The 23,114-nt window shown below is 48.5% G+C and overlaps 2 protein-coding genes across 5 annotated transcripts in view; one reads left to right on the top strand and one right to left on the bottom strand.

Moving 5' to 3' along the window:
- PCYT1A (phosphate cytidylyltransferase 1A, choline) overlaps nucleotides 1–5,949 on the top strand; it is a 39,338-nt gene extending 33,389 nt beyond the window's left edge. For 3 of the 4 annotated variants that reach the window (XM_083612875.1, XM_083612876.1, XM_083612877.1), the window contains exon 9: nucleotides 1,334–5,949. In XM_083612875.1, coding sequence (XP_083469001.1) covers nucleotides 1,334–1,540 — 207 coding nt within the window. In that variant the 3' untranslated portion in view covers nucleotides 1,541–5,949. The remainder of the gene's footprint in view (nucleotides 1–1,333) is intronic. The other variant, XR_014547896.1, reaches the window with a different exon arrangement.
- A 908-nt stretch (nucleotides 5,950–6,857) lies between these two features.
- Nucleotides 6,858–22,972, bottom strand: SLC51A (solute carrier family 51 member A). Its single transcript, XM_083612929.1, has 9 exons — nucleotides 22,679–22,972; nucleotides 20,699–20,793; nucleotides 17,752–17,906; nucleotides 16,759–16,832; nucleotides 14,133–14,291; nucleotides 13,659–13,770; nucleotides 10,355–10,501; nucleotides 8,537–8,642; nucleotides 6,858–7,246 (listed from the first exon to the last, which is right to left on the bottom strand). The coding sequence occupies exons 1-9, from the start codon at nucleotides 22,954–22,956 to the stop codon at nucleotides 7,098–7,100; spliced, it is 1,275 nt and encodes a 424-aa protein (XP_083469055.1). The 5' UTR covers nucleotides 22,957–22,972; the 3' UTR covers nucleotides 6,858–7,097.
- Between the last annotated feature and the right edge of the window lie 142 nt (nucleotides 22,973–23,114).

Genomic DNA, 23,114 nt, shown 5'->3' on the forward strand with positions numbered 1-23,114 from the left:
AGTCACGAACAGGCTTGCAAGCAGGGAGCCAGGGCGGGTCAGGAGCTCAGGCAGGGAAGCAGGACAGGGTTCAGGCAGGAACTAGCAACCAACAATGTTGCTCCTGCAACTTGGGACCGGGGCTGGCTGGCTTTTATCTGCCCCGAGGCATAGGGGTGGCCCCAATCCTCAGGTGACTCGCCTCTCCTGGCCTGGAGGCGAGCACTCCTCCTGCGGGAACTTAGTTCCCTCCACCTCTCTACCCTGAGCCTCTGCAGCTCAGGAGAGGCTGGAGGGTTACCAGACCCAGAGGCAACCTCACATTCCCCTGACGGGGCTGAGAGTGGAGCACTTGCAGGCAATGGGTCCTCCATCACCTCAGGAGCCAGAGCAGACTCAGCTGGTGCCTGCACCTGAGGATCCAGCACAGGTGAGGACCCTTCAGGCTCATGCCCCAGCCCCGGCTCAGCTGGTTCTGCAGGCGGGGAATCCTGTGCAGGCTGGGATCCCTCAGGTTCAGCATCTGAGTCCGAATCCCAGGCCATCACAGGGGGTTTGGCTTGGCTGTCTTCAGGGGACTGAGGCTCCCCGTCCGCCTTAGTTAGAAGGATCTCAGAGGGGAGGGTGGAAGAGGCCCTGGTCAGCAGCTGCTAAGTCAGAGCAGACAATACTGAACTGGGTGGGCCCCAGGTGATCCAGCTCGATAAAGGGAGCCTTGTTGCACATGCTAACAGCAAACCCAGCTGGTGAGTTCAGACAGGACATTCCTGCGTTTCAGGGGGTTGGGCTAGATGACCTTGGGGTCCCTGCCTCGCACACTGAAAGTCCCAGGTTCAGTCCCTAACATCATCTCCAGCCAAAGGACTCCTGCCTGAACCTGCAGCCAGTACAGGGCCAGGTGAACTAATGGTTTGATGACTGGATAAGTGGCAGGGGGCAGGCCTGAAACTTGGAGCCGGTGCAAGTCCTCTGCATGGAAAGGACCCAGACCCAGCAGCAGAACACCTGCCTTGCATGCAGAAGGCCCCAGGTGCAGCCCCTGCTAGCATCGCCAGGTAGACTTGGCAGAAACCCCTTCTCTGAAACCCTGGAGAGCCACCGCGGCTGGTCAGTGTGCCAGCGTGTCTCAGACAGGGTCCTCAGCTGTTGTTGGACTGCAACTCCCATCATGCCTGACCGCTGTTCCTGCTAGCTAGGGATGCTGGGAGTTGTAGTCCATAGCCGCAGGACCCACTGCTGAGCTACGCGGGCCACTGGGTCTGATTCATAAGGCAGCTTCCTATTCTTAATTCAAGCATTATTAATGTGAGTTTTGCGGCAGCTTTCTGACCAGCGCTCTGCCTTTCCTCCCCAGAAGCACATGCTGAAGGAGGGCAAGGGGCGGATGCTGCAGGCCATCAGCCCCAAGCAGAGCCCCAGCAGCAGCCCCACCCACGACCGCTCCCCCTCCCCTTCCTTCCGCTGGCCCTTCACTGCCCGGACGCCCCCCTCGTCTCCGGCCAACGTCCCCAGGAACAAGTCGGCGGTGGCCTACGACATCAGCGAGGACGAGGAGGACTAGAGACCCTGGACCCCGCAGGGATTTCTGCAAATGCTGCTTCCTTGATGAGTCCCGCCTCCAGGCATGAAGAGAACGGCTGACGATGAGCTCCAGAGAGCGAGCGCCTCCCCCTCAACCCGCCGCCCGAGGGCTGGGTCTGCCGTGGCAGCCCACCCGGGCAGCATCCTCCTCCTCCTCTCTCGCTGAGAACTAGTGCCTTGGGGAGTGGGGCGCATTGTTGCATTTGAACGCCTTCCCCACTTCCCCTTTCATTGGTTATTTGCTGTCTTGTTTCTTGGGGGAAACGGGGGGGAAGGTGGCTCTTATTTTAAAGCAGGTGTATTCCTTTTAAACTTTTAACCGGCCCGAGCCACTCGTGGAAATGAGCGCTCTGGTTGGCGGGGGAATTATGGGGCTGGCAGAGCCGGGAGGCTGCCCTGCAGGCAAGCATCGTTGCCTACCTGCCCCCAAGTCCCAGGGTGCCCCCTGCCTCCTCACAGGCTGTATCCAGTTCAAGGCCCACAAGGCCCTTGAGCCGGTGTGAAGTCGAAGTAGTGCAGGAAGTGGTTACAGTAGAAAATCTGTAAAAAGAGAGAGAGGTGGCGGCTGGCTGTGGAGTCACAAGATGCTTTTTGGGATGCCGGAGCGGCAGTTGGTCACCTTGCAAGCCCTTCTGTTCCCCCAGTTTGCTGGTGCTCAAGAAGATAAGTGGGAGGGGAGGCTGTGCAAAAAGGGGGGGGGAGCATGTCTGCAGATTCCCACTGTAACCGCGGTGAGGTTGTTGGGTCGTCTGCTCAGCTGCCTCTTCCTGCTTCTGGCGCACACAATAATAAAAGAAAAACTTCAGTTCGCTTCCCAAATGGGCAAAGTTGGCTTAAAGTTCCTGTGGATGTGCAGCAGGAGTAGCAACCCCCCCAGGCTTCAAAGGCAAGTTGCTTGCTGCCGAATTGGAGGAGAACATCAGGCTAGCATTGTGCGGCCTTCAGGTGGAATGTACGTTGCGTTGCAAAGCCAGAGCAGGGCTGAATGGGTGGCAGTCGTTCTGTAGCGTCCAGAAAAGCAACCCCGATTCTCCCCATTCTGAGACTTGTTGGGCAGCAAAAACAAGGAAACTTGGGAACCTGTTAAAAGCTTAAATTTTTATCTCTTTTGTGTGTTGTGCTTTAAGCAAAGGTTTGTGACCCCTTTCCTGGTGCCGGGTGTTTGGTCTTTGTTGACATACCCATCTCGCCTTTGTTGACTTACCCATCTCTTCTCAGAACGTCCCTACCTGACCCTAACCCCTTCCTGCCTCCCAGCTTCCAAAGTGCACCGTGCAGCTCTGTCTGATCCTGCAACTCTGCTCTCCTGCCTGCCTGTGTCTGTCATAAACGCCCAGTGGTCAGGGCTTTGCTGCCCACCCCACACCCCTTCATGGGGAAGAGGGGAACCGCCCCCTTGTGCAACTATGGCTGAGTGTGCGTTCTGTGCTCCCAGGAAAGACCACCAGCAGCACAGATCTAGCTCAAAGGGTGCAACACACTCGTTGCGTCACCTCCAAATCTTCTGGGTGTTTGAGTGCAAACCCTGCTCTCAGCTCTGCCTTGAGTAAGGTGCAAATTAATATCACGCAAAACAGCTGCTCTTTCAGTGAACTGCCCGATGTCTGGGGTGCTCCTCCTGTTGGCTTTTGTTGTTAACTGTGTAATAAATGTTCAGAGTTAACTGTCAGCTCCGCATGGATTTTCCCTGGATTCAGTCCCTGCTTCTGATGTTTCCCTGTCAAGAACGATGCCAGCTGCCCCTTGAGCATGGACGACTGCCCGTCTGGGTTATTTCATGAGTTAATGTTTTTCTTAAGAGATTGTCTCTTTGTAGGAAAATCAGTTTGTGAAATGTCTCGGGGGGGGGGGAGGAATTATTCATGCTCTGAGAACACGGAGCAGGCAGACAGCCTCTGCCATACTCTGTGAGCTCAGCGAGACTTCAAGGCATCCTGGCGCCCACATATGTTCTGACATGAAGATTGTCCCTGGACAGGAACGAAGGTGTTGGTCAGATTGCCACTGTGGTGGTCAGTCTGGGCCATACACCGTCAGGATTTTTGGTGGGAGCTCACAAAGCAGACAGCGCCGTGCTCTCTCCTCCCTGTGAGTTCCCCCTGGTGTCTTAAAAATCCGAAGGAGAATGCATTTCTGTTCCTCAGCCTACCTTCCCATTCCACAAGGAGAGGGGAGAGTCCTGGAAATGCTTGATTGCCCCGTTTTAACTCTTCAAAAGTGTGTTCAGTTGGATTGTTTTGAGACACACTTCTGAACATTTGCACACTGTATAAAGTTGATTCACAGACGCAGGAACTGAGTTGCCACAAGGCAGATTTCCCTTCCATGTTATTCATGCGGTAAAATGTGCTTCTGAAAGTTTTCCCTGGTGCCGTAAAATTGCCGTGGTACACATGGCCTCAGGATAATTTGTGTCTTTTCCTTTGAGGGCGCTCTTCCAAAAGAAGATTTTGCCATGAAAACAGCGAGTTGGAGGGGAACGGCACCTCAGGGTGGTTCTTTTGCCCCAGAAATTGTCTCCCAAACCGGCTCATCTGGAGACTGCTTTGGGAACAGGAGTGTCAGTGGCGCTAAAGGAATGACACTTATGGAGCCAGCCATTCGAAGTGATACTTGCAAAGGTCACTACAGAAGCAGATAAATTTGCTGGGTGACTTAAAAAACAAAAGCAAACGGGATTTGGGGTGCTGAAATAGTGACTGCTACATATTGCATTATACCAGTGGTCCCTCTCTCTAAGATGTAGGTTTGTAGAGCAGCGGTAGCATTGAAAGATCGCCTTCTGTGTGCTTGACTCTGTTTTGTGCCCTTTTCAAAAGAAGCCCAAAGGCCAGGACTCTTAACCGTACTTCGGCCCTGTGAAATTACTGTACAAAAATGGGTTTTGGTTAGGGACGTGCACAAATCTTGCACAACTGTAGTTGTGAGTGATGGCCCCTACACGGGTGTTGCTACACAACGTAGGCTCTTCATAGAACAACCTGCTTGCGGCATTTGTGCAGTTTTATTTAGTCCTGCGTGAAGCACAGTCCTGTTGCCTCTGAATGAACTCACCTGGGCACTGTGTGATGCACCCCTTTTAGCAATATTTGGAGACTTCCATACTTCCCAGAGTCAGAGGGAGAAAATAGGCAAGGGTTATTGACTTCTTTGCATCCAGAAGCAAATAGTTTTCCAGGGCCACCATATGCATTTAGCCAGAAATTGCATTTCCTTCCTTTGCAGCTGAACAGGTGATGGAAATCTCAATGGACTCTTCCACCCATACAGCTACACTCATTATTCATATAACTATTTAGTCCTCAACACAGGGTGGTTGTTTTTTTTAAAAAAAGGGTCGTAATTGGGGAGGAACCGCTACACAGGGCAATCTCTGACTGTCCCAAGTTTCCACCCAGAATAGAGTCCTTGTGCTCTGGCCAATGACAGTATTGTTATGCGTCCCATAATGGATTTGAAAAGCCACATGGTGGTACTTCACATATGCTAGCGGAACATCGTGGGACCCAAGCCATGTTTGGGCAGCTTTCATGCCACTCCAGTAGCATCCAAACTAACCTTTCATTGGCCATGCGAGAGTTGCAGAATTGAGGGACCTTCTGACAGCCATCCATCCTGAAATACCAGCATTGAAGCATCTTATACATTTGACCACTTGAAAAATGGGCCTTTGTGAAACTCCGTTCTTGCACTGTGGGAAACATAATTTCCGTTCCCTATTACAGCTGCTGCGTTTTCCTAAAAGCCATATGAGATCTGGTCCTATCACTGCATTGTCGCAGGGTTTCTAGCCAAGTCTTAAGGCTGCCTAATTCAGGCCTTTGAGACCAGCTCAATTCCTCAGTGACTTCCCTGCATCGTAAAGTTTCATCCAGGCTAGCTCTCCTGCTTCAGAGAGGAGCAAACATGTCTGTAGTAGAAACAGTTACCGGTTTTTTAGCACGAATAAACAGGAAGAATTAAGGTTTTTTTTAGTTTCCCCAACCTTCCATTCTCGTTGGCTTAGCAAAGACCTGGAAGATCTCTTTCTAAGGAGCCAGGTTTTGGCACTAGATGGTTTGAGCTGCAGGATGCGGCAGTCAAGATTTACTGTGCTGGACAAAGGCCATTCATGGTGTCCTTTGCAGGGAAGCCAACGTAAAAACGCCCAAACAGAAATCTTTAGCTGGTTGCCTCAACAGAGCTCTCTGTAGCCACAGAGACTGGTGGTGATGGACTTTTCTCTCCTAGCCATGCCTCTTTCAATCAGTGTTAAGTGTCCCAGTTTCCTGTCTCTGTGAATTGCAAGCTCCCAGTTCTGCTGCAAGCTGGATGGGGGTTGTTTTGTGCATTCTTCCTTTTTTCTTCCACTTACGCGTTTTAGCCAAATAAATGTCATTTTACCCAAAATACTTTCAGGTTGTCCTTAATGTTTCAAAAATCAGCTTTCATCTCCCTGCTTCCATATTGTGGTGCCAAGCTCTCATCTCACAAGCCATGCCAGATTTGCACAGCTCCCGCCACAGGTCCCCATAGCGTTGGGTCACAAGGGCGAGGAGGACCACAAAACGCTCAAATGGGAGATTTCTGCATTGCAGGGGGTTGGACTAGATGACCCCAGGGTCCCATCCAACTCTATGATTCTGTGACTCCAAAAGACACACTGTGACAGGATCACCTGTCCCCCAAAAACTCAGCAGTGCAGAGAATGCAAAAGGGGGTTCTAATCACACAGGTGTCTCTGAAAAATTTTATACATCACTCGGAAAGACAGGCGAACTAATGCCAGTGTACTGGAAGAAGCAAAGATCGCCAGTGTTGAAGCAGTGATTCTTCAACATCAACTTCGTTGGACTGGTCATGTGCGGATGTCTTCCAAAGCGACTACTCTTATTTCCAACACAAGAATGGAAAGTGAAATACCGGTGGACAACCGAAGAGGTTTAAAGATGCTCTCAAGGCAAATCTTTAAAAATGCAACATAAGCACTGATAAGTGGGAAACACTGGCCTGTGAGCGCACCAACTGGACTTCAAAGGTGCCATAGACTTTGAAGACACTCGAACTCGGGATGAAAGGGAGAAACATGCTAAGAAGAAGGCATGCTTTGCAAACCCTCACTGTGATCAACTCCCACCTGGAAACCCACCATGGAAGGACCTGTGGATCCAGAATTGGCCTCCACAGTCACTTACAGATTCACGTTTAAAGCCGTGTTCATGGAAAACAATCTTACTCGGCTACGAGGAATCGCCAAAGAAGAAGACACTCTGGGATTTCTTTTCATAGTAGGAGCGGGCTAGGGATTAATAACCAACACAGCATAAAATGGATTTATTCCATGTGCCCCGGGCATTTTTGACTATAGCTGCACAAATTACAGTTGTCCTGAAGTCATTCTTGTACAAAGGGTCATATGTCCATGTGCCTGTCCCAAGACAGAATCAGTCCCTTGTCCCTTCCCCTTGCAAGGAAGGCCACATGTTCTTGATATCCCGGAGCAAATGTTGGCAAGAGGGTTGGGGGGCCTCCGAAAGCCCTGCTGGGCACTCCTGTTCCTAGGCAGCCGAGAGACCGATTTCTGCTTTGCTCTCTGGCAAACCTCCAGCCGGGCAACAGCCTGGCTTGTCGTCCGGCTTCCTGTAGTACATCCTGGTCAGCACAGCCATGACGAACGTCTCCAGGACCAGGAGCTGTGCGTGCATCACTGCAAGCAAAGATGGAGGAGAATGAGTCTGGCCCTTTTCCCGGGGGAAGGTCACTGGCTTCTCCGCTTCCCACAAATGCAGCCTTTGCCCACCTGGTGCCATCCAGAGGTTTTCAACTACATCCCCAGTCATCCCGGCTGCAGGGTGCCCGGGAAGATGCCTGGCATTAAAAGAGAAGGCAACTGCTGACTCTCTAGTAGCAGAGAGTTCCACAGGACCGTGCCGCTAATACTAAAGGCTCGGTTTCTTTGTCCAGCAGCAGCAAGGCCCTAATAATAATAATAATAATAATAATTTATTATTTATACCCTGCCCATCTGGCTGGGTCCCCCCAGCCACGCTGGGTGGCTTCCAACAAAACACTAAAATACAATAACCTAGTAAACATTAAAAGCCTCCCTAAACAGGGCTGCCTTTAGATGTCTTCTAAAAGTTTGGTAGTTATTTTTCTCTTTGACATCTGGTGGGAGGGCATTTCACAGGGCGGGTGCCACTACCGAGAAGGCCCTCTGCCTGGTTCCCTGTAACTTGGCTTCTCGCAGCGAGGGAACTGCCAGAAGGCCCTCGGAGCTGGACCTCAGTGTCCGGGCAGAACAATGGAGGTGGAGACGCTCCTTCAGGTATACTGGACCGAGGCCATTTAGGGCTTGAAAGGTCAGCACCAACACTTTGAATTGTGCTCGGAAACGTACTGGGAGCCAATGTAGGTCTTTCAAGACCGGTGTTATGTGGTCTCGGTGGTCTCTCCCAGTCACCAGTCTAGCTGCCGCGTTCTGGATTAATTGTAGTTTCCGGGTCACCTTCAAAGGTAGCCCCACATAGAGCGCATTGCAGTAGTCCAAGCAGGAGATAACCAGAGCATGCACCACTAGAATTGTAGAGTTGGAAGGGACTCCATGGGTCATCTAGTCCAACCCCCTGCAATGCAGGAATCTCAAATGACCTCTTGCCACCTGACCTCTGCTTAAAAAACAACAACCTTCGATAAAAGAGAGTTCATTGCCTTCTGAGGGAGTCCTTTCCGCTGCAGAATGGTTCTAAGCATAATAAAGTTCTTCCTGATGCTTAGTCGCAATCTCCTTTCTCGTGATTTGAGGCCATGGGTTTGAGTCCTACCCTCCAGAGCTGGTGAAACCAAGCTCGCTCCCTCTTTCGTGGGGCAGCCCTCGAGATACTTTTAGAGAGCTATCCTTAACCGCTTCCCAATTTTCCTCCTCAAGGGCCGCTGCTACCACCCCACAACACAGCCTCAGGATGCTTCCTTTCTTTTTTTTCGGGTTTTCACTCACTCTGGGACCGCACTCTGGAGGAGAACGGTGGGGAGCAGGCAATCTGGCCGCCATTGCCCAGGGTGCTGAAGATGGAGGGCTGCAGCGCCGTCAGGATGAGGAGGACCTGAAAGCACAAGCACAGAAGAATAAGCCACTCTGGGCGGCTCCCAATCAAGTGTTAAAAACAGTACAGCATTACATATTAAAAACTTCCCTGGACAGGGCTGCCTTCAGATGTCTTCTGAATGTCAGGTAGTTGTTTATTTCCTTGACATCTGGTGGGAGGGCGTTCCACAGGGCGGGCGCCACTACCAAGAAGGCCCTCTGTCTGGTTCCCTGTAACTTTACTTCTCGCAGTGAGGGAACCGCCAGAAGGCCCTCAGCGCTGGACCTCAGTGTCCGAGCAGAATGATGAGGGTGGAGACACTCCTTCAGGTCTACTGGGCCGAGGCCATTTAGGGCTTTAAAGGTGAAATATACTCAGAGTCGCAAAGTGATTTCATGCTCTTTATTCAGCTCATAGTGGTGAGGAGGAATGAATGAAAGCCCCCTCAAGGTATCTGCTTTATATACATTATTTACACAATGGGCTGCACATGATTGGCTAATTCCGGAATTCTACTGTAAGCCAATCAGGTTGTGGATTCACTTCTATCGGGAGCATGATTGGGTGGTTCCTGCCAACCAATCATACTGCTGCATTGTTCTAGGACCAATCAGACTGCTGCATTCTGAATCCTATTGTTCTAGGACCAATCAGACTGCTGCCTTTTGGATCCTATTGTTCTAGGACCAATCAGACTGCTGCCTTTTGGATCCTATTGTTCTAGGACCAATCAGACTGCTGCAGTTTGGATCCTATTCAACTCAGTACATAACAAAAGGTCAACACCAACACTTGGAATTGTGCTCGGAAATGTACTGGGAGCCAATGCAGATCTCTCAGGACCGGTGTTATGTGGTCCCGGCGGCCACTCCCAGTCACCAGTCTAGCTGCCGCATTCTGGATTAATTACAGAAGGAAGTGTTCTGAAGCAGCGCTGACAATGAGGACCGAAAGCATGAAGGGGCTGGAGAAGCTTCTGGGGCGTCAGCACCCGGGCTGAGTTGGGCATCTCATTTGGAAAGTCGGCTTGTTTACTTATAATGTATTTTTAAATAAATAAATATATATCACTATTCATATTTTTTTAAAAAAATAAAATAAATCAGAGTGGTTTCATTCTGTGAACCGCACTGAGATCTTCAGACAAAGAGCGATATACAGATTTCAATAACAACAACAATCGATATTGGTGTTATATTTATTAATACCCTGGGTTTTTTTTTTACTCAGGGTGGCTTACACAAATTAAAACGATGCAGACACAATGCAGAAGGCTAAAAGCACATTAAAAATAATGGTTAATTGCACTATCATAGAACTTAAAAGTATATTAAAAGTATAAACGGTACACAAAGCCAGACAACAAAAGTTAAAAACAGAAATCGGGTAACTATTGTGGAGATATGTCTTCTTAATTGCCTACATAAGCCTGGCGAAATAAAAAAAAGTTTGCAGCAGGCATTTAAAAGTTGAAACCGGAGGCGCCGGCTGAATTTCTAGTGGCAGTGAGTTCCACTGGACTGGCCTGATGACACTAAAGGCTCGGTTTCTCCTTGTTATCAAAGGACCCTCACCAACTCGACCAGACAATGCAGATTATCTGAGTGACTGAGCTGGGATATAAGAGTTCATATATACTGACATATATACCGGATGTAAGTTGTTCGTTGACTTTGTAAATTAATGCAAGGACCGTGAACCTGAGAGGAGAGAGAAAGAGACGAGGTTACCTGGAAGCAGGCGAACTTGCAGCCCATGTTCTGCTCCGACAAGTGGGCTCTGGCTTGCCGAAAGAGGACCGCGTTTGCCCACAGAGCAAATAAGGTCGACACTCCCAAGGCGGTGTTGATCCACAGAGCCACGCTTGTGGCTGATATCTAGAAGGCAAGAAGGCAAGAACGTAAGAGGAGCCGGATGCATCAGGCCAGGGGCCCATCTCCTCCAGCACCCGGTTCTCAAAGTGGCCAACCAGGTGTTTGTTGGAAATCCTCAAGCAGGATTCGAACCCAGGGCAACACTCTCCCCTCCTGTGGTTTCCAGGAAGTGGCATTCAGAAGCATTGCTGCCTCCGGCTGTGGAGACACAGCAGAGCTGTCCTGGTCGGTAGCCACTGATCGCTTTATCCTCCATGAATTGATCTTTTCCTCTTCTGAAGCCATCCAAATTCTTGGATATCACTGCCTCATGCGGCAGGGAGTTCCATAGTTTAACTACATGCTGCCTGAAAAAGTCCTTCCTTTAATCTGTCCTTGTAGCATTTCCAAAGCAAGGAAGGATTGGACTCTTGATTAATAAAATACACACAAGGCTTGACCAGGAAGACTCAGGGAGGAGTGCCAATAATAATTTCCTCTCCACCCTTCGGCCCAGGTCGTTTTATTCACAAAATAACTTTTTACACAGTGTTCGTAAAAACCAATCAGATTTCTTCTGAGCATCTCAAAAACCCCACGTGGGACAAGGTCAGATCAGAAGAAATTCTTTTAACTACAAAGAAACTATGTCCTACTTGAGCATGCATATGTAGTACAGAGTAAATAAAATAGGAATAAAAGGAGGAATGCATCCAGCAAAATCCTGGAGGTCATAAACAGGAGAGGCAGGATGGCAGTATTTGCCATCTCCTTGTGAACTCTCTTCCTGGCCCTTAAGATCTATTTAAAGATTAAACTACATCAAAGCCACCTTCTATCTTTATGACCCAGGGTGGCTGGTCTGTGTTTCAGAATGCTTATACGTGCCTGTCAGGCGTAGAGAAAGCAAATGGCAGAGGTGCAAAGGCTTGTGGGATTCGATCAGAAATTATTGTCCATGAATCAAACCCAGTCAACGCAATGCTTTCATCATCGCGGACACAATGGCTTGCTCCATATTTCATAATTCCTCATAGCAATCCCACCTGAGCCCCACACTCTGGATATTTGCGTTGTGGAATCTGCTGCTACCTGAAGTGGCTTAGATGGCTTTAAAAGGAGGATAATACATTTCTGTATGTGACAACAGCCACCCAGATGCTTCTAGCTCAGAGATGGAAGGAGGAAATCACCCCGACCAGAGAAGAATGGCAAACCAAGTTGATGGACTACGCTGAAATGGCAAAATTAACTGGGAAGCTCGGAAATCAATAGGACAAGAACTTTTAAAAAGAATGGGGAAAGTTTACAATTTATTTCCAAAAAAATGGATGTACCGTGCCATATTAGAAGCAAAGAAACTTGTTTTGATGAATTGGAAGAGCCGCAAAAAGATTCCATTGAGCACATGGATTGATAATATGGACAGACTAGCTACATATGAATGAACTGCATGTCGACGCAAATTAAGAATGGATAAATATGAAAGGAAAGGAAGGAATATTTAAGCGATAAGGTGGACAGTGGTGGTAAGTAGGGGGAGGAGAGGTGGGGAAATATTGTTAAAAAGGTGTAGTCAAAGGTATATCAGTATTCAAATCTGAATTGAGAAATTGTGTTATTAGTGTTACAATGGTTTTCGTTGTATGTGTCTTTTGCGGTTGTTGTTTGTATTGGAAAAAATGATTAAATAAATTTAAAAAAGGAAACAATTTATTTATAAGACCATTGTAAAGCAGGTTAAAACATGATCAGGATTTGAACCACACTTGTAAATTAACGGAAAGTATGGATAATTCGGAAGGATAAAATCTGGATAGTGTTGATATGCAGTTGTAAATATTATCACTAGGATCCATGGAAGGGATGGGGGGAAGTCAGGAGATTCAGAGTAATCTCAAAATTTGGATCTTGAATTGTTTTGCTGTTGTTGTTGTTGAATGTTTATATCTTTTTTAATCAAATGAAAAGATGATATAAAATAAATAAATAAAAGGAGGATAATAGATCCAAAGAAATGGCTGTAGAATCATAAAGGTGGAAGCGACCCGAGGATCATCGATAGTCAACCCTCACTGCAATGCATGAATCTTGCGCATCCATGAAAGATGATCATTTAACTGTCATGGCTGAGTGGAGCCTCCATGTGCAGGGAGAGTAATTATTATTATTATTATTATTATTATTATTATTATTATTAAATTTTATTTATACCCTGCCCTCCCCAGCCAAGACTGGGCTCAGGGCGGCTAACACCGGTATAAAAACAATTGATTGAAATACAACTTAAAAGCAAGATTAAAATACAACATTAAAATGCAGCCTCCTTTCAGTGGAAACTCAAATCAAAAACTGTTTTGGGGGGAGAAAACATCAAATCTTCACCAAGGCCAACTATCCAGACTGGTCCTTCATGGGCCAGAAAAAAGCCAGGGAAGTCCCCAAATAGGAGTTCCATCACAGAAGGAGAAAGGAAAGAGGGGGAGGGGATCAAGTTGATTCCAAGCCAAAGGCCAGGCGGAACAACTCTGTCTTCCAGGCCCTGTGGAAAGAAATCAGATCCTGCAGGGCCCTGGTCTCAAGAGACAGAGCGTTCCACCAGCCGGGGCCAGTGTTGAAAAGGCCCTGGCCCTGGTTGAGGCTAATCTGACTTCCTTAGGGCCCGGGACCTCTAGGGTGTTGCTATTTATGGACCTTAAGGTCCTCCGTGGGGCATACCGGGAGAGGCGGTCCCAGAGGTACGAGGGTCATAATTATTATTATTATTATTATTATTATTATTATTATTATTATTAATGTATACCCCGCCCATCTGGCTGAACCTCCCCATGTGACGTCTGCTGAGGAGCAACAGTGGGAGGGGCTGTTTTGCCTTCCTCTTGGGCTCCCCAGAGTCATCTAGCCGGCCAGCTGGGAAGCAGAATGGTGCAGTCAGCGGAAATTTGTGGCCTGATCCAGGCGGGACCACAGCTGGGTGAACAGGGGGAGATCCACTGCTGGGTGTGAGCGTGTGCCTGGCTGTGTCTTAGGAGAAGTTTCATAGGTGCACGAGGGAGAAGGGGTGGGTGTATCAAGCAACAATTCCTGCATCGCACCCGGGTTGGGCTGGAGGACCTCCCGAGGTCCCTTTCCGACCATCTAGATTTTTAAGGGCAAGGCGGCTGCAGGTGCTGGGACTTACCTCAGAGGTGTCGTACAGCCCCTCCGTGGTCAGAACAAGCCCCAGGAAGATGCAGGCTCCCTTGAGGAAGGCGTACTGGAAACTGCCCAACATGATCAGCTTCAGTTTTCGCCTGCGGTTAAGAGAGGGGAGGAAGGAGGAGGAGACGGGTGTTTGTGCCCAGGAAAGGCCCACGTCCCGGTCAAAGCTCAAGCAACCTTTCGCTGTGTTGGAAGAAGAGGCAAGGGAGATTCCTCCCTCTCCCAAAACCACCCACCCCGAAACAACACTGGGGAGAGGGCTGTGCGGCTCAGTGGGTAGAGCATATGTTGTGCTTTTTATATTGTAATTGTATGTTCTGGCGGGAGGACCAACAGCAGGTGGCGCCAGGCACCCAGACTGGTTGCAAAGAAGGAGGCAGGCAGGTGTGGGGATTGTGGCTGCTGGATCTGGCCCAAAGCCCCCAAAAGTGGGACCTGGGAGCCTTCCACTCACTTGGTCATAGTGATGCGAGGGCAGCAGGGGCAGCAGCAACAGCAGGGCCCTGTGCTGATCACCATCGGGGTGTCCTTCAAGGCCTTGAGCACAGCCTCCATGCCCCCAAAACCTTCCACCATGATCAGCATCAGCAGGTAGAAGCAGACGGCAAAGTACCTGGAAGAGGAACAGCGAAAGCCATGTTAATAATTGCATTTATTGCTCTGTTTATATTATTAGTCGCTTAAGAACAGAAAACAATTTTTTTTAAAGAAATATTTATTAAGGTTTTACAAAACATGTATACAAAAACACATAATAATAAAAATAAAAATTAAAAAAAATAATTAAAACATACAGAAAAAACAAGAAAGATTAAAAACAATTATTTTTCATAACTTAAAACTCCTTTGCTTGTTTCATTGACTTCCTCACACCTCCCCTTCTTGTATTCCCATTTAGCTAATCAAATCAGCAAATCCTTACCCTCATTCATTTATCCTATATATATAATTTAACATTTTATAACTCAGTATTTTCATCCATTATCAATTCAATTTTTCCATATTCTTAAAGCATTACAGCTGGAAACCACTTAATTTCTATCCAACATCATTCTAACATTCATTAATTTTGCAATATTTCTGTAGGTAGTCTTTAAATTTCTTCCAGTCTTCTTCCACCGCCTCTTCTCCCTCGTCCCGGATTCTGCCAGTCATTTCTGCCAGTCCCATATAATCCATCATCTTCATCTGCCATTCTGAAAACAATTTTTTTTTAAAGGCAAAAGGTAAAGTAAAGGTAAAGGGACCCCTGACCATTAGGTCCAGTCGTGGCTGACTCTGGGGTTGCGGCGCTCATCTCACTTTATTGGCTGAAGGAGTCGGCGTACAGCTTCCGGGTCATGTGGCCAGAATGACTAAGCCGCTTCTGGCGAACCAGAGCAGGAAACGCCGTTTACCGTCCCGCTGGAGTGGTACCTATTTATCTACTTGCACTTTGACGTTCTTTCGAACTGCTAGGTTGGCAGGAGCAGGGACTGAGCAATGGGAGCTCACCCCATCGCGGGGATTCGAACCGCCGACCTTCTGATCGGCAAGTCCTAGGCTCTGTGGTTTAACCCACAGCGCCACCTGCACCCCTAAAGGCAAAAGGTGGGGAATGGAAAAAGTTTGCGGGGTCAGTCTGGATGATACCCAGGGGTCCCCTTCCAAACCTGGGATCCTGTATTGGCGAGGTCAGAATGTACAAGGGGAAGCTTGCCAAACTAGTTCCTTTGTCAAGATAACGGTTTTGGCAGCTGGTTAAATGCCACAAGCTGGCATAGCCAAAGAAGATGCCCTGTGCCATAGAAGCGAATGGGTGGACCTTGAAGGACACCTGCCTCACTTAACTGCTAGGTAGGAAGGAGAATAATAGCCAGGGATTGAGATGGAGGCCGGCTGGAAGCAGGAGACACAGAGACCTGCATGCTGTGTGCTGGACATTGGGGCTTCTCCGGAAACCAAACAGAGAAGCAAGATCGGTTGGGGTGTTGATGCTGTGAGCCCCTGCATCGTACATATGTTGTTGTTGTTCTTTAGTCCTTTAGTCGTGTCCGACTCTTCATGACCCCCTGGACCAGAACACGCCAGGCCCTCCTGTCTCCCACTGCCTCCCGCTGTTTGGTCAAACTCATGCTGGTAGCTTCGAGAACACTGTTCCACCATCTCGTCCTCTGTCGTCCCCTTCTCCTTGTGCCCTCCATCTTTCCCAACATCAGGGTCTTTTCCAGGGAGTCTTCTCATGAGGTGGCCAAAGTCTTGGAGCCTCAGCTTCAGGATCTGTCCTTCCAGTGAGCACTCAGGGCTGATTTCCTTCAAAATGAATAGGTTTGATCTTCTTGCAGTCCATGGGACTCTCAAGAGTCTCCTTCAACACCAAAATTCAAAAGCATCAATTCTTTGGCGATCAGCCTTCTTTATGGTCCAGCTCTCACTTCCATACATCACTACTGGGAAAACCATAGCTTTAACTATATGAACCTTTGTTGGCAAGGTGATGTCTCTGCTTTTTAAGATGCTGTCTAGGTTTGTCATTGCTTTTCTCCCAAGAAGCAGGCGTCCTTTAATTTCGTGGCTGCTGTCACCATCTCCAGTGATCATGGACAAGGGGAAGCTAGCCAAACTAGTTCCTTTGTCAAGGTAACGGTTTTGGCAGCTAGTTAAATGCCACAAGCTGGCATAGCCAAAGAAGATGCCCTGTGCCACAGAAGCGAATGGAGGTATACGTGCTAATAAAGCCATATATCCTTAGGGCAGTACAGTCTTCCTTTATTGCAAGGAGACGGAAACCAGGTAAGTGCTAGGAACCCCTAGAGTCTCTCTCCGCTTGGAGATTGGGGCTTTACAAAATATTGCGATAAAACTCAATCCAAAAACCCATAGAACAGACACAGTAAAACAGCAAAAAACCACTTTCGGTGCAAACCGTATCATCCAGCCAGTCATCACGATCTGTCAAATGCCTGGGAGATGATGTAAAGTTTCAGCAAAGGATGTTAAGAACAGGGCTATTGTTCTGGCCTGTCACTATCCGGTGGAATTAAAATTTTGTCAAATTAAAATTTGGGTGGAATGGGAGGGTCTCCCAGGGAGGTACTCACGCGCCAATGGCCATCTCCACCACATTCAGGGAGCGGGGAACCCAAAGCCCAAAGCAGCAGAACACCGAGATCACCTGGCAGAGAAAGGGAGGCAAGGCTGAGAATGCAAAAAGAGAAGCAATTGGATCCAGACCCAAGGCGTCCAGTGGGGGCAGAATCCTGCTCTCACTGCCACCAAAGGGAAGCCAGGAAGCAGGGCCTGAGCGCAACAGCAGCTGCTCCCCACTCATCAAATCATAAAAGTTGGCAGGGACCCCCAGGGGTCATCTAGTCCAACCCCCCGCAATGCAGGAATCACAGCTGAAGAATCCCCCACAGGTGGTTACCCAACCCCTGCTTTAAAAAACCCCAACCCAGGAGAGTCTTCCATCTTTCTTTTTTTTTAAAAAAATAATCTTTATTAATTTAAATTACACACCTATACAAAGAATTTACAAAGAATTTACAATCTCATACTATAAAAAGAAAATTAAATAAAAAAGAATTAAGAAAAATAAAAAGAAGAAAATACAGAAAAAAGAAGGAAGAAAAAGCAGATTTACGTGCATAAAAAAACTTAATCTTCCTAATTAATACTTAAATAAACACTTTAAAAAGACTTCTGACAAAACGAGTCTTCCTATCATTCTCATTGTACTGTTTATACTGCCGTGTTTTTCACACAGTTTTATATTCTTTAATATTGTTCCCGTCTACTCCACAAACGGTATTTGTTGTGTTTACAAGTATCACTCAAGTTCTGCTAATATGGTGTGGTTGGTACAATACGATCTTATATAATCCTATATAAGATATAAGAGTCTGCCATCTTCCAAGGTGCCACTAATTTTGGTCCATGATCTCCCCAGCCCAGAATCATCCCAGCCTCAATTACTGCTCTGCATACTAAATGCATTTCTCTGGCTGCCACCAAGGGCAGCCCCAAGATCATCATTGCAGTAGTCTAGAAGGGGGGGGTTCCCAGAGACAGGTAACCGAGGGACGGGCACTTACGGTGGGCGCAGAGCTGCTCCATATGAGGGTTTTCATCTTGACGAAGCAGCGGACCTTTCTAGAGAGATACAGGGCGTCTTCCACGAAGATGATGACTGACAGCAGCGTGAGGAAGGTCGCCATGCCAGTGATTGCAAGGTCCACGAGGTCCAGCTCTGCAAGTAACAGTGAGCCAATGTTTGTGGGAGCTCTTCAGAAACATCTCTCAGTAGAGCATGAGACTCACGAGTCACGGATTCGAGCATCACGTTGAGCAAAAGAGTCCTACATTGCAGGGGGTTGGAGTAGATCAGCCTTTCTCCACCTGCGGGTCCCCAGATCTTGTTGAACTACAACTCCCATCACCCCTAGCTAGCAGGGCCAGTGATGTATGGAAGTGAGAGCTGGACCATAAAGAAGGCTGATCACTGAAGAATTGATGCTTTTGAGTTATGGTGCTGGAGGAGACTCTTGAGAGTCCCATGCAGTGGCGTAGCGTGGGGGGTGCAGGGGGGGCCGGCCGCACCGGGAGCAACATCTGGAGGTTAGGGCAAATCCATGGGTTAGGGGGCGCAAATCCACGGGTTAGGGGGCGCAAATTACTTGCCTTGCCCCGGGTGCTGACAACCCACGCTACGCCACTGGTCCCATGGACTGCAAGAAGATCAACCTATCCATTCTGAAGGAAATCAGCCCTGAGTGCTCACTGGAAGGACAGATCCTGAAGCTGAGGCTCCAAGACTTTGGCCACCTCAGGAGAAGAGAAGACTCCCTGGAAAAGACCCTGATGTTGGGAAAGATGGAGGGCACAAGGAGAAGGGGACGACAGAGGACAAGATGGTGGGACAGTGTTCTCGAAGCTACCAGCCTGAGTTTGACCAAACTGCGGGAGGCAGTGGAAGACACGAGTGCCTGGCGTGCTCTGGTCCAGGGGGTCACAAAGAGTTGGATATGACTAAATGACTAAACAACAACAGCCAGGCCAGAGCTCAGGGATGATGGAAGTTGTAGTCCAACAACATTTGGGGACCCACAGGTTGAGAACCGCTGGACTAGATGACACCCGTGGTCCCTTCCAGTTCTGTCGTTTTAACTGGGGCCTGCTGCTCAAACGCATTCCGCTCACCAACCCCTCCTCCCACTTTGCCCTTCCTCCGCACCGGACCACCCCCTTTCCATTCTGCCCACCCTGATCTCCACAAGCCCCTCCCTTCTGACCCCCAAGCCCCACCCATCAGCTCCACACATCAATTTATTAAACCGCTCTGTGAAGACCCTCTCTGCTCCGTTAAAATTCTGGTCGAGGGGAGGCACTATGCGAGGGCCCCCCTCCTTCTGATGGAGACGTGTTTCACAGAGGGAAGGGCTTGCTAAAACTCCCCCAAACTCTGTCCCACAGACCAACTGGGCCAGCTGCAAGTTCCTCACATTGCACAAACTGCACAGCATGACAACATCATACATTTTTATGTATATAGGAGAAAATCAGCCCCCAGTGCACTGGTCCTTGTGGACAGGCAGACAACTGCAATGCAGTCCTTCCAGGATATTGAGCTGAGATTCCTGCCTTGCAGGGGGTTGGACTAGATGACCCCTGGGGTCCCTTCCATCTCTACAATTCTATGATCATCACCTCCACCATAGTAAAATCCCACCCCCAATTGCAGTCACTTGCCATTTATAGGTTTCTTTCTGCAAATCTCCCCCACGCCTGGCCCATTAGGTAGTAGACCATGGGTAGGCAAACTAAAGCCCGGGGGCCGGATCCGGCCCAATCGTCTTCTCAATCCAGCCCGCGGATGGTGCGGGAATCAGCATGTTTTTACATGAGTAGAATGTGCCCTTTTATTTAAAATGCATCTCTGGGTTATTTGTGGGGCATAGGAATTCATTCATTCCCCCCCAAAAAAATATAGTCCAGGCCCCCACAAGGTCTGAGGGACAGTGGACCCGGCCCCCTGCTGAAAAAGGTTGCGACCCCTGTAGTAGACCTTTCCTGACACCCTAATTCTTTCCGGAGTTGGGTCCTGGGAGGATCAGAACCCAACCATGGCGAAGTCTGGGGAGCCCACCTTGCCCTGGCCCTGTGCCCTGATCCTCTGATGGGAAAGGGGGGCATTGGTGGCGCAACTGGGGGTGTCCTGGGGGTGGCACAGACTGCGGGTTAATGTCCAGTTAAGACAGAGGTCGGTGACCTCAGGCCGTGGGCCAAATGCAACCCTGCAAAATTCTCTGTCTGTCTGTCAACATGCTTCCCAGTCTCCACCCCCTCCCAGGCCAGATCAAAGAGGTGTGAGCATCTATAGGAGCCTCTGACCTTATGGAAGTGTGAGTGACACCTGCCGCTCTTGTTTGTCTCTGGCTCCGCCCACTTCTGTCATGCGGTCCCCAGAAAATCGTCCGAGGATCCAAGTGGCAAAAGGGCCCCCTCTGACCATCTGAGCTTCTAGGGATGCTCTCTGCCTTTGCAGGTAAAGAAGTTGACTCTTTGACAGACCTGAACCACACTTTATCGAGACAAACCATTGCTCCATCTACCTCAATATTGTCCACACTGGCTGGCAAGGGAGTCTTTCCCAGCCTATCTGGAGATGACAAAAATTGAACCTGGAAGATGCTTCTCCACTAAGCTACAAACTTACACTTAAAAACAGAACAAGATTCCAGTCCTCATTGTTCTGAGCTCCCTTATACCAAGTCAGACCATTGGGTCCAACTAGCCCAGTACTGTCTACACTGACTTTCAGCAGCTCTCCAATATTTCAGCCCTGGGATCTTCTGCATGTAACTCAAGTGGTCTGCCCCTCGCCTCCTCTGCACCCCTTCAATTTCAGGTCCTCTGGCGCCGCAAGGAGGCGGGTGACTCTCCTGCACAGGATTCTGCAAGACACTTTCCTGCAAAGCAAAGGGAGCCAATGTTTCCTTCTCTCTTTTGTAGTTTCAAACCCCTCCAGCTTTGCCAACTTACGCTGCAGCAGCTGCAGGGCGGTGGGTGGGTGGGAGAAGCAGGCGACCGGGATGCTGAAATTGTGGATTAGCAGGTGGATCAGTTCAGGGGCGAACCTGTGATGGAGATGAAAGAACCCCCCTCTTGCCGTGAGATAAGGGACTTTGAAAGCTCTGCTCCTCTCCAACAAGCCCCAGAGCAGCACTGAGATGCCTTTGCCAGGTAACGTTCAGAGGCTGGTTCATTAATAATAATAATTTATATATACCCCCCCATCTGGCTTGGCTTCCCCAGCCACTCTGGGTGGCTTCCAACCAAATATTAAAATACAGTAATTCATCAAACATTAAAAGCTTCCCACCCACTAGATTGTGTCCAAAAAGCAAAAACAAAAAAGTGATATTATCATTTTATGCACTCTGTGCACACACACCATTACTCTTGCTTTATTATTCAAGTAGCGTGAATGAGTGGAGAAGGAAAATTGCATGCTGGGTGTCATTGGGAAAGCAAATGAAAGCAAAACTGCCGATAACATAACAATGTTCTACAAATCTATGGTGGAATGCTGTGTACAGTTCTGGTCGCCTCACCCCTAAAAGGATATTATAGGGTTGGAAAAGGTTCAGAAAAGGGCCACTAAAATAATCAGGGGAATGGAGGAACTCCCCATGCAGCATTTGGGACTTTTCAGTTTTGAGAAATGTCAGGAACAGGTGACACGATAGAAGTTTGTGAAATGATGCCTGGCATACAGAAAGTGGGCAGAGAATTTTTTTTTTCTCCTTCTCTCATAATACTAGATGTTGTGGACATCCAAGGATGCTGGATGTTGGAAGATTCAGGACAGATAAAATGAAGTCCTTCAGTCACACTTCTCTGAAGTCTCTCAGCCCCACTAACCTCACAGAGTGTTTGTTGTGGGGGAGGAAGGGAAAGGAGAATGTTAGCCGCTTTGAGACTCCTTAAAGGGAGTAAAAGGTGGGATATCAAATCCAAACTCCTCCTCCTCTTCTTCTTCTTCTTCTTCTTCTTCTTCTTCTTCTTCTTCTTCTTCATGCAGCACAGAGTTAAACTATGGAACTCACTGCCACAGGAGGCAGGGAGGGCCACCAACTTAGATGGCTTTAAGGGAGGATTAGATGAATTTATGGAGGGGAGAGTTATTGGGGGCTACCAGCCAGGACAGTTCTGCTCTGCCTCTGCATTTGGGACCACTTTAAACAGAGGGACAAAAATTACGGGCACACTCGTTTGCTTTTCATTCTGAGAGCAGTAACCTTCCCTGATTCAATTTGTCATGATTTATCTCGTGCTTCTTTCAGCATCTCGGAGAGATCACAAGGTTTAAGACACAGAGGAAACTATCCTTGAAAATATTTAACTGATGAGCTGACCAACATTTTGTCAGAGACAGATGATTCATGGGCTACAAATTAGGTTGCTGGTTGACAGACCTAGCAGATACTGTCTGCGTCCAAGGAACAGGTTCTGGGGCCAAGCCTGTGTAGAGACCCCTCTCAAATGAGACCTTCCTTGCCCCCATTCTTGACCAATGCACCTCAAAACTCCAGGCATCATCATGGATGGAATACCCATACCCTCCAATATTTTTCCGATGAAAATAGGGACGTCCTATTTAATAATAATAATAATACTCCACTCATCTGACTGGATTACCCCAGCTTTTCTGCGCAGCTTCCAGCAAATATAAAAACATAATAAAACATTGAACATTAAAAAAATTCTTCCCTATACAGGGTTGCCTGCAAGTGTCTTTTAAAGGTTGTATAGTTCCTTATCTCCTTAGCTTGGGGGTCGCATAACTCCATACCCTCCAACATTTCTCTGATGAAAACAGAGATGTCCTAAGGAAAAGCGGGACATTCTGGGATCAAATCGGCTTCTGTAAATGCAGGACTGGCGCTGGAAAATAGGGACACGTGGAGGGTCTGGAACCCAAAAGCAGCTCCACATAGAACAAGGTCCCTGGTTGCTTACCGTGGGTCTTCCACGAGGTCCAAAGACTCCATGGTTCCTTCCATATGGGCAGCTTCCTCCGGGGGTCCTGTCAATCCTGGATCAGGCAAGCAGCCGACTCCTTCTGATCCCAAGCCCCAGCATAGCCTCTCCTGCGGCTGTGTTTGCAAAGCGAGGTCAGAGTCCCGCTGCTCAAGGCTGCTTTTGGACTGACTCACATCCCTCTCTTCTCGGGTTCTTCCCTGGCATTTGTACGCCAGCAAGTTCATTGACAGAGAGGCCGCGGCACCAGCAAACATGCCACTCCGGGGTTAATGACCCAGGAAGGGGCAGCGGCAAGCGAAAGGCATGTCCAACGTCACACAGGCAACGTGCCAAGGAAACCACATTTCCATAGGACATCTCTCTCTTTCTCTGCCAGCCTTTGATTCCCAGTCTCGTGCCCTTATTAAAAACC

The sequence above is a fragment of the Podarcis filfolensis genome, assembly GCF_964270895.1.
Source record: "Podarcis filfolensis genome assembly, chromosome: 5".
Taxonomy (NCBI): domain Eukaryota; kingdom Metazoa; phylum Chordata; class Lepidosauria; order Squamata; family Lacertidae; genus Podarcis; species Podarcis filfolensis.

Coding starts and splice junctions, on each gene's coding strand:
- SLC51A (XM_083612929.1), bottom strand. CDS start 22,956: ATGTTTGCTGGTGCCGCGGCCTCTCTGTCAATGAACTTGCTGGCGTAC. Junction 16,833..17,751: donor GGAGCAGCTCTGCGCCCACC/GTAAGTGCCCGT, acceptor TTTCTCTGCCAG/GTGATCTCGGTGTTCTGCTG. Junction 8,643..10,354: donor GCAAGTTCGCCTGCTTCCAG/GTAACCTCGTCT, acceptor TTGTGCTTTCAG/GTCCTCCTCATCCTGACGGC.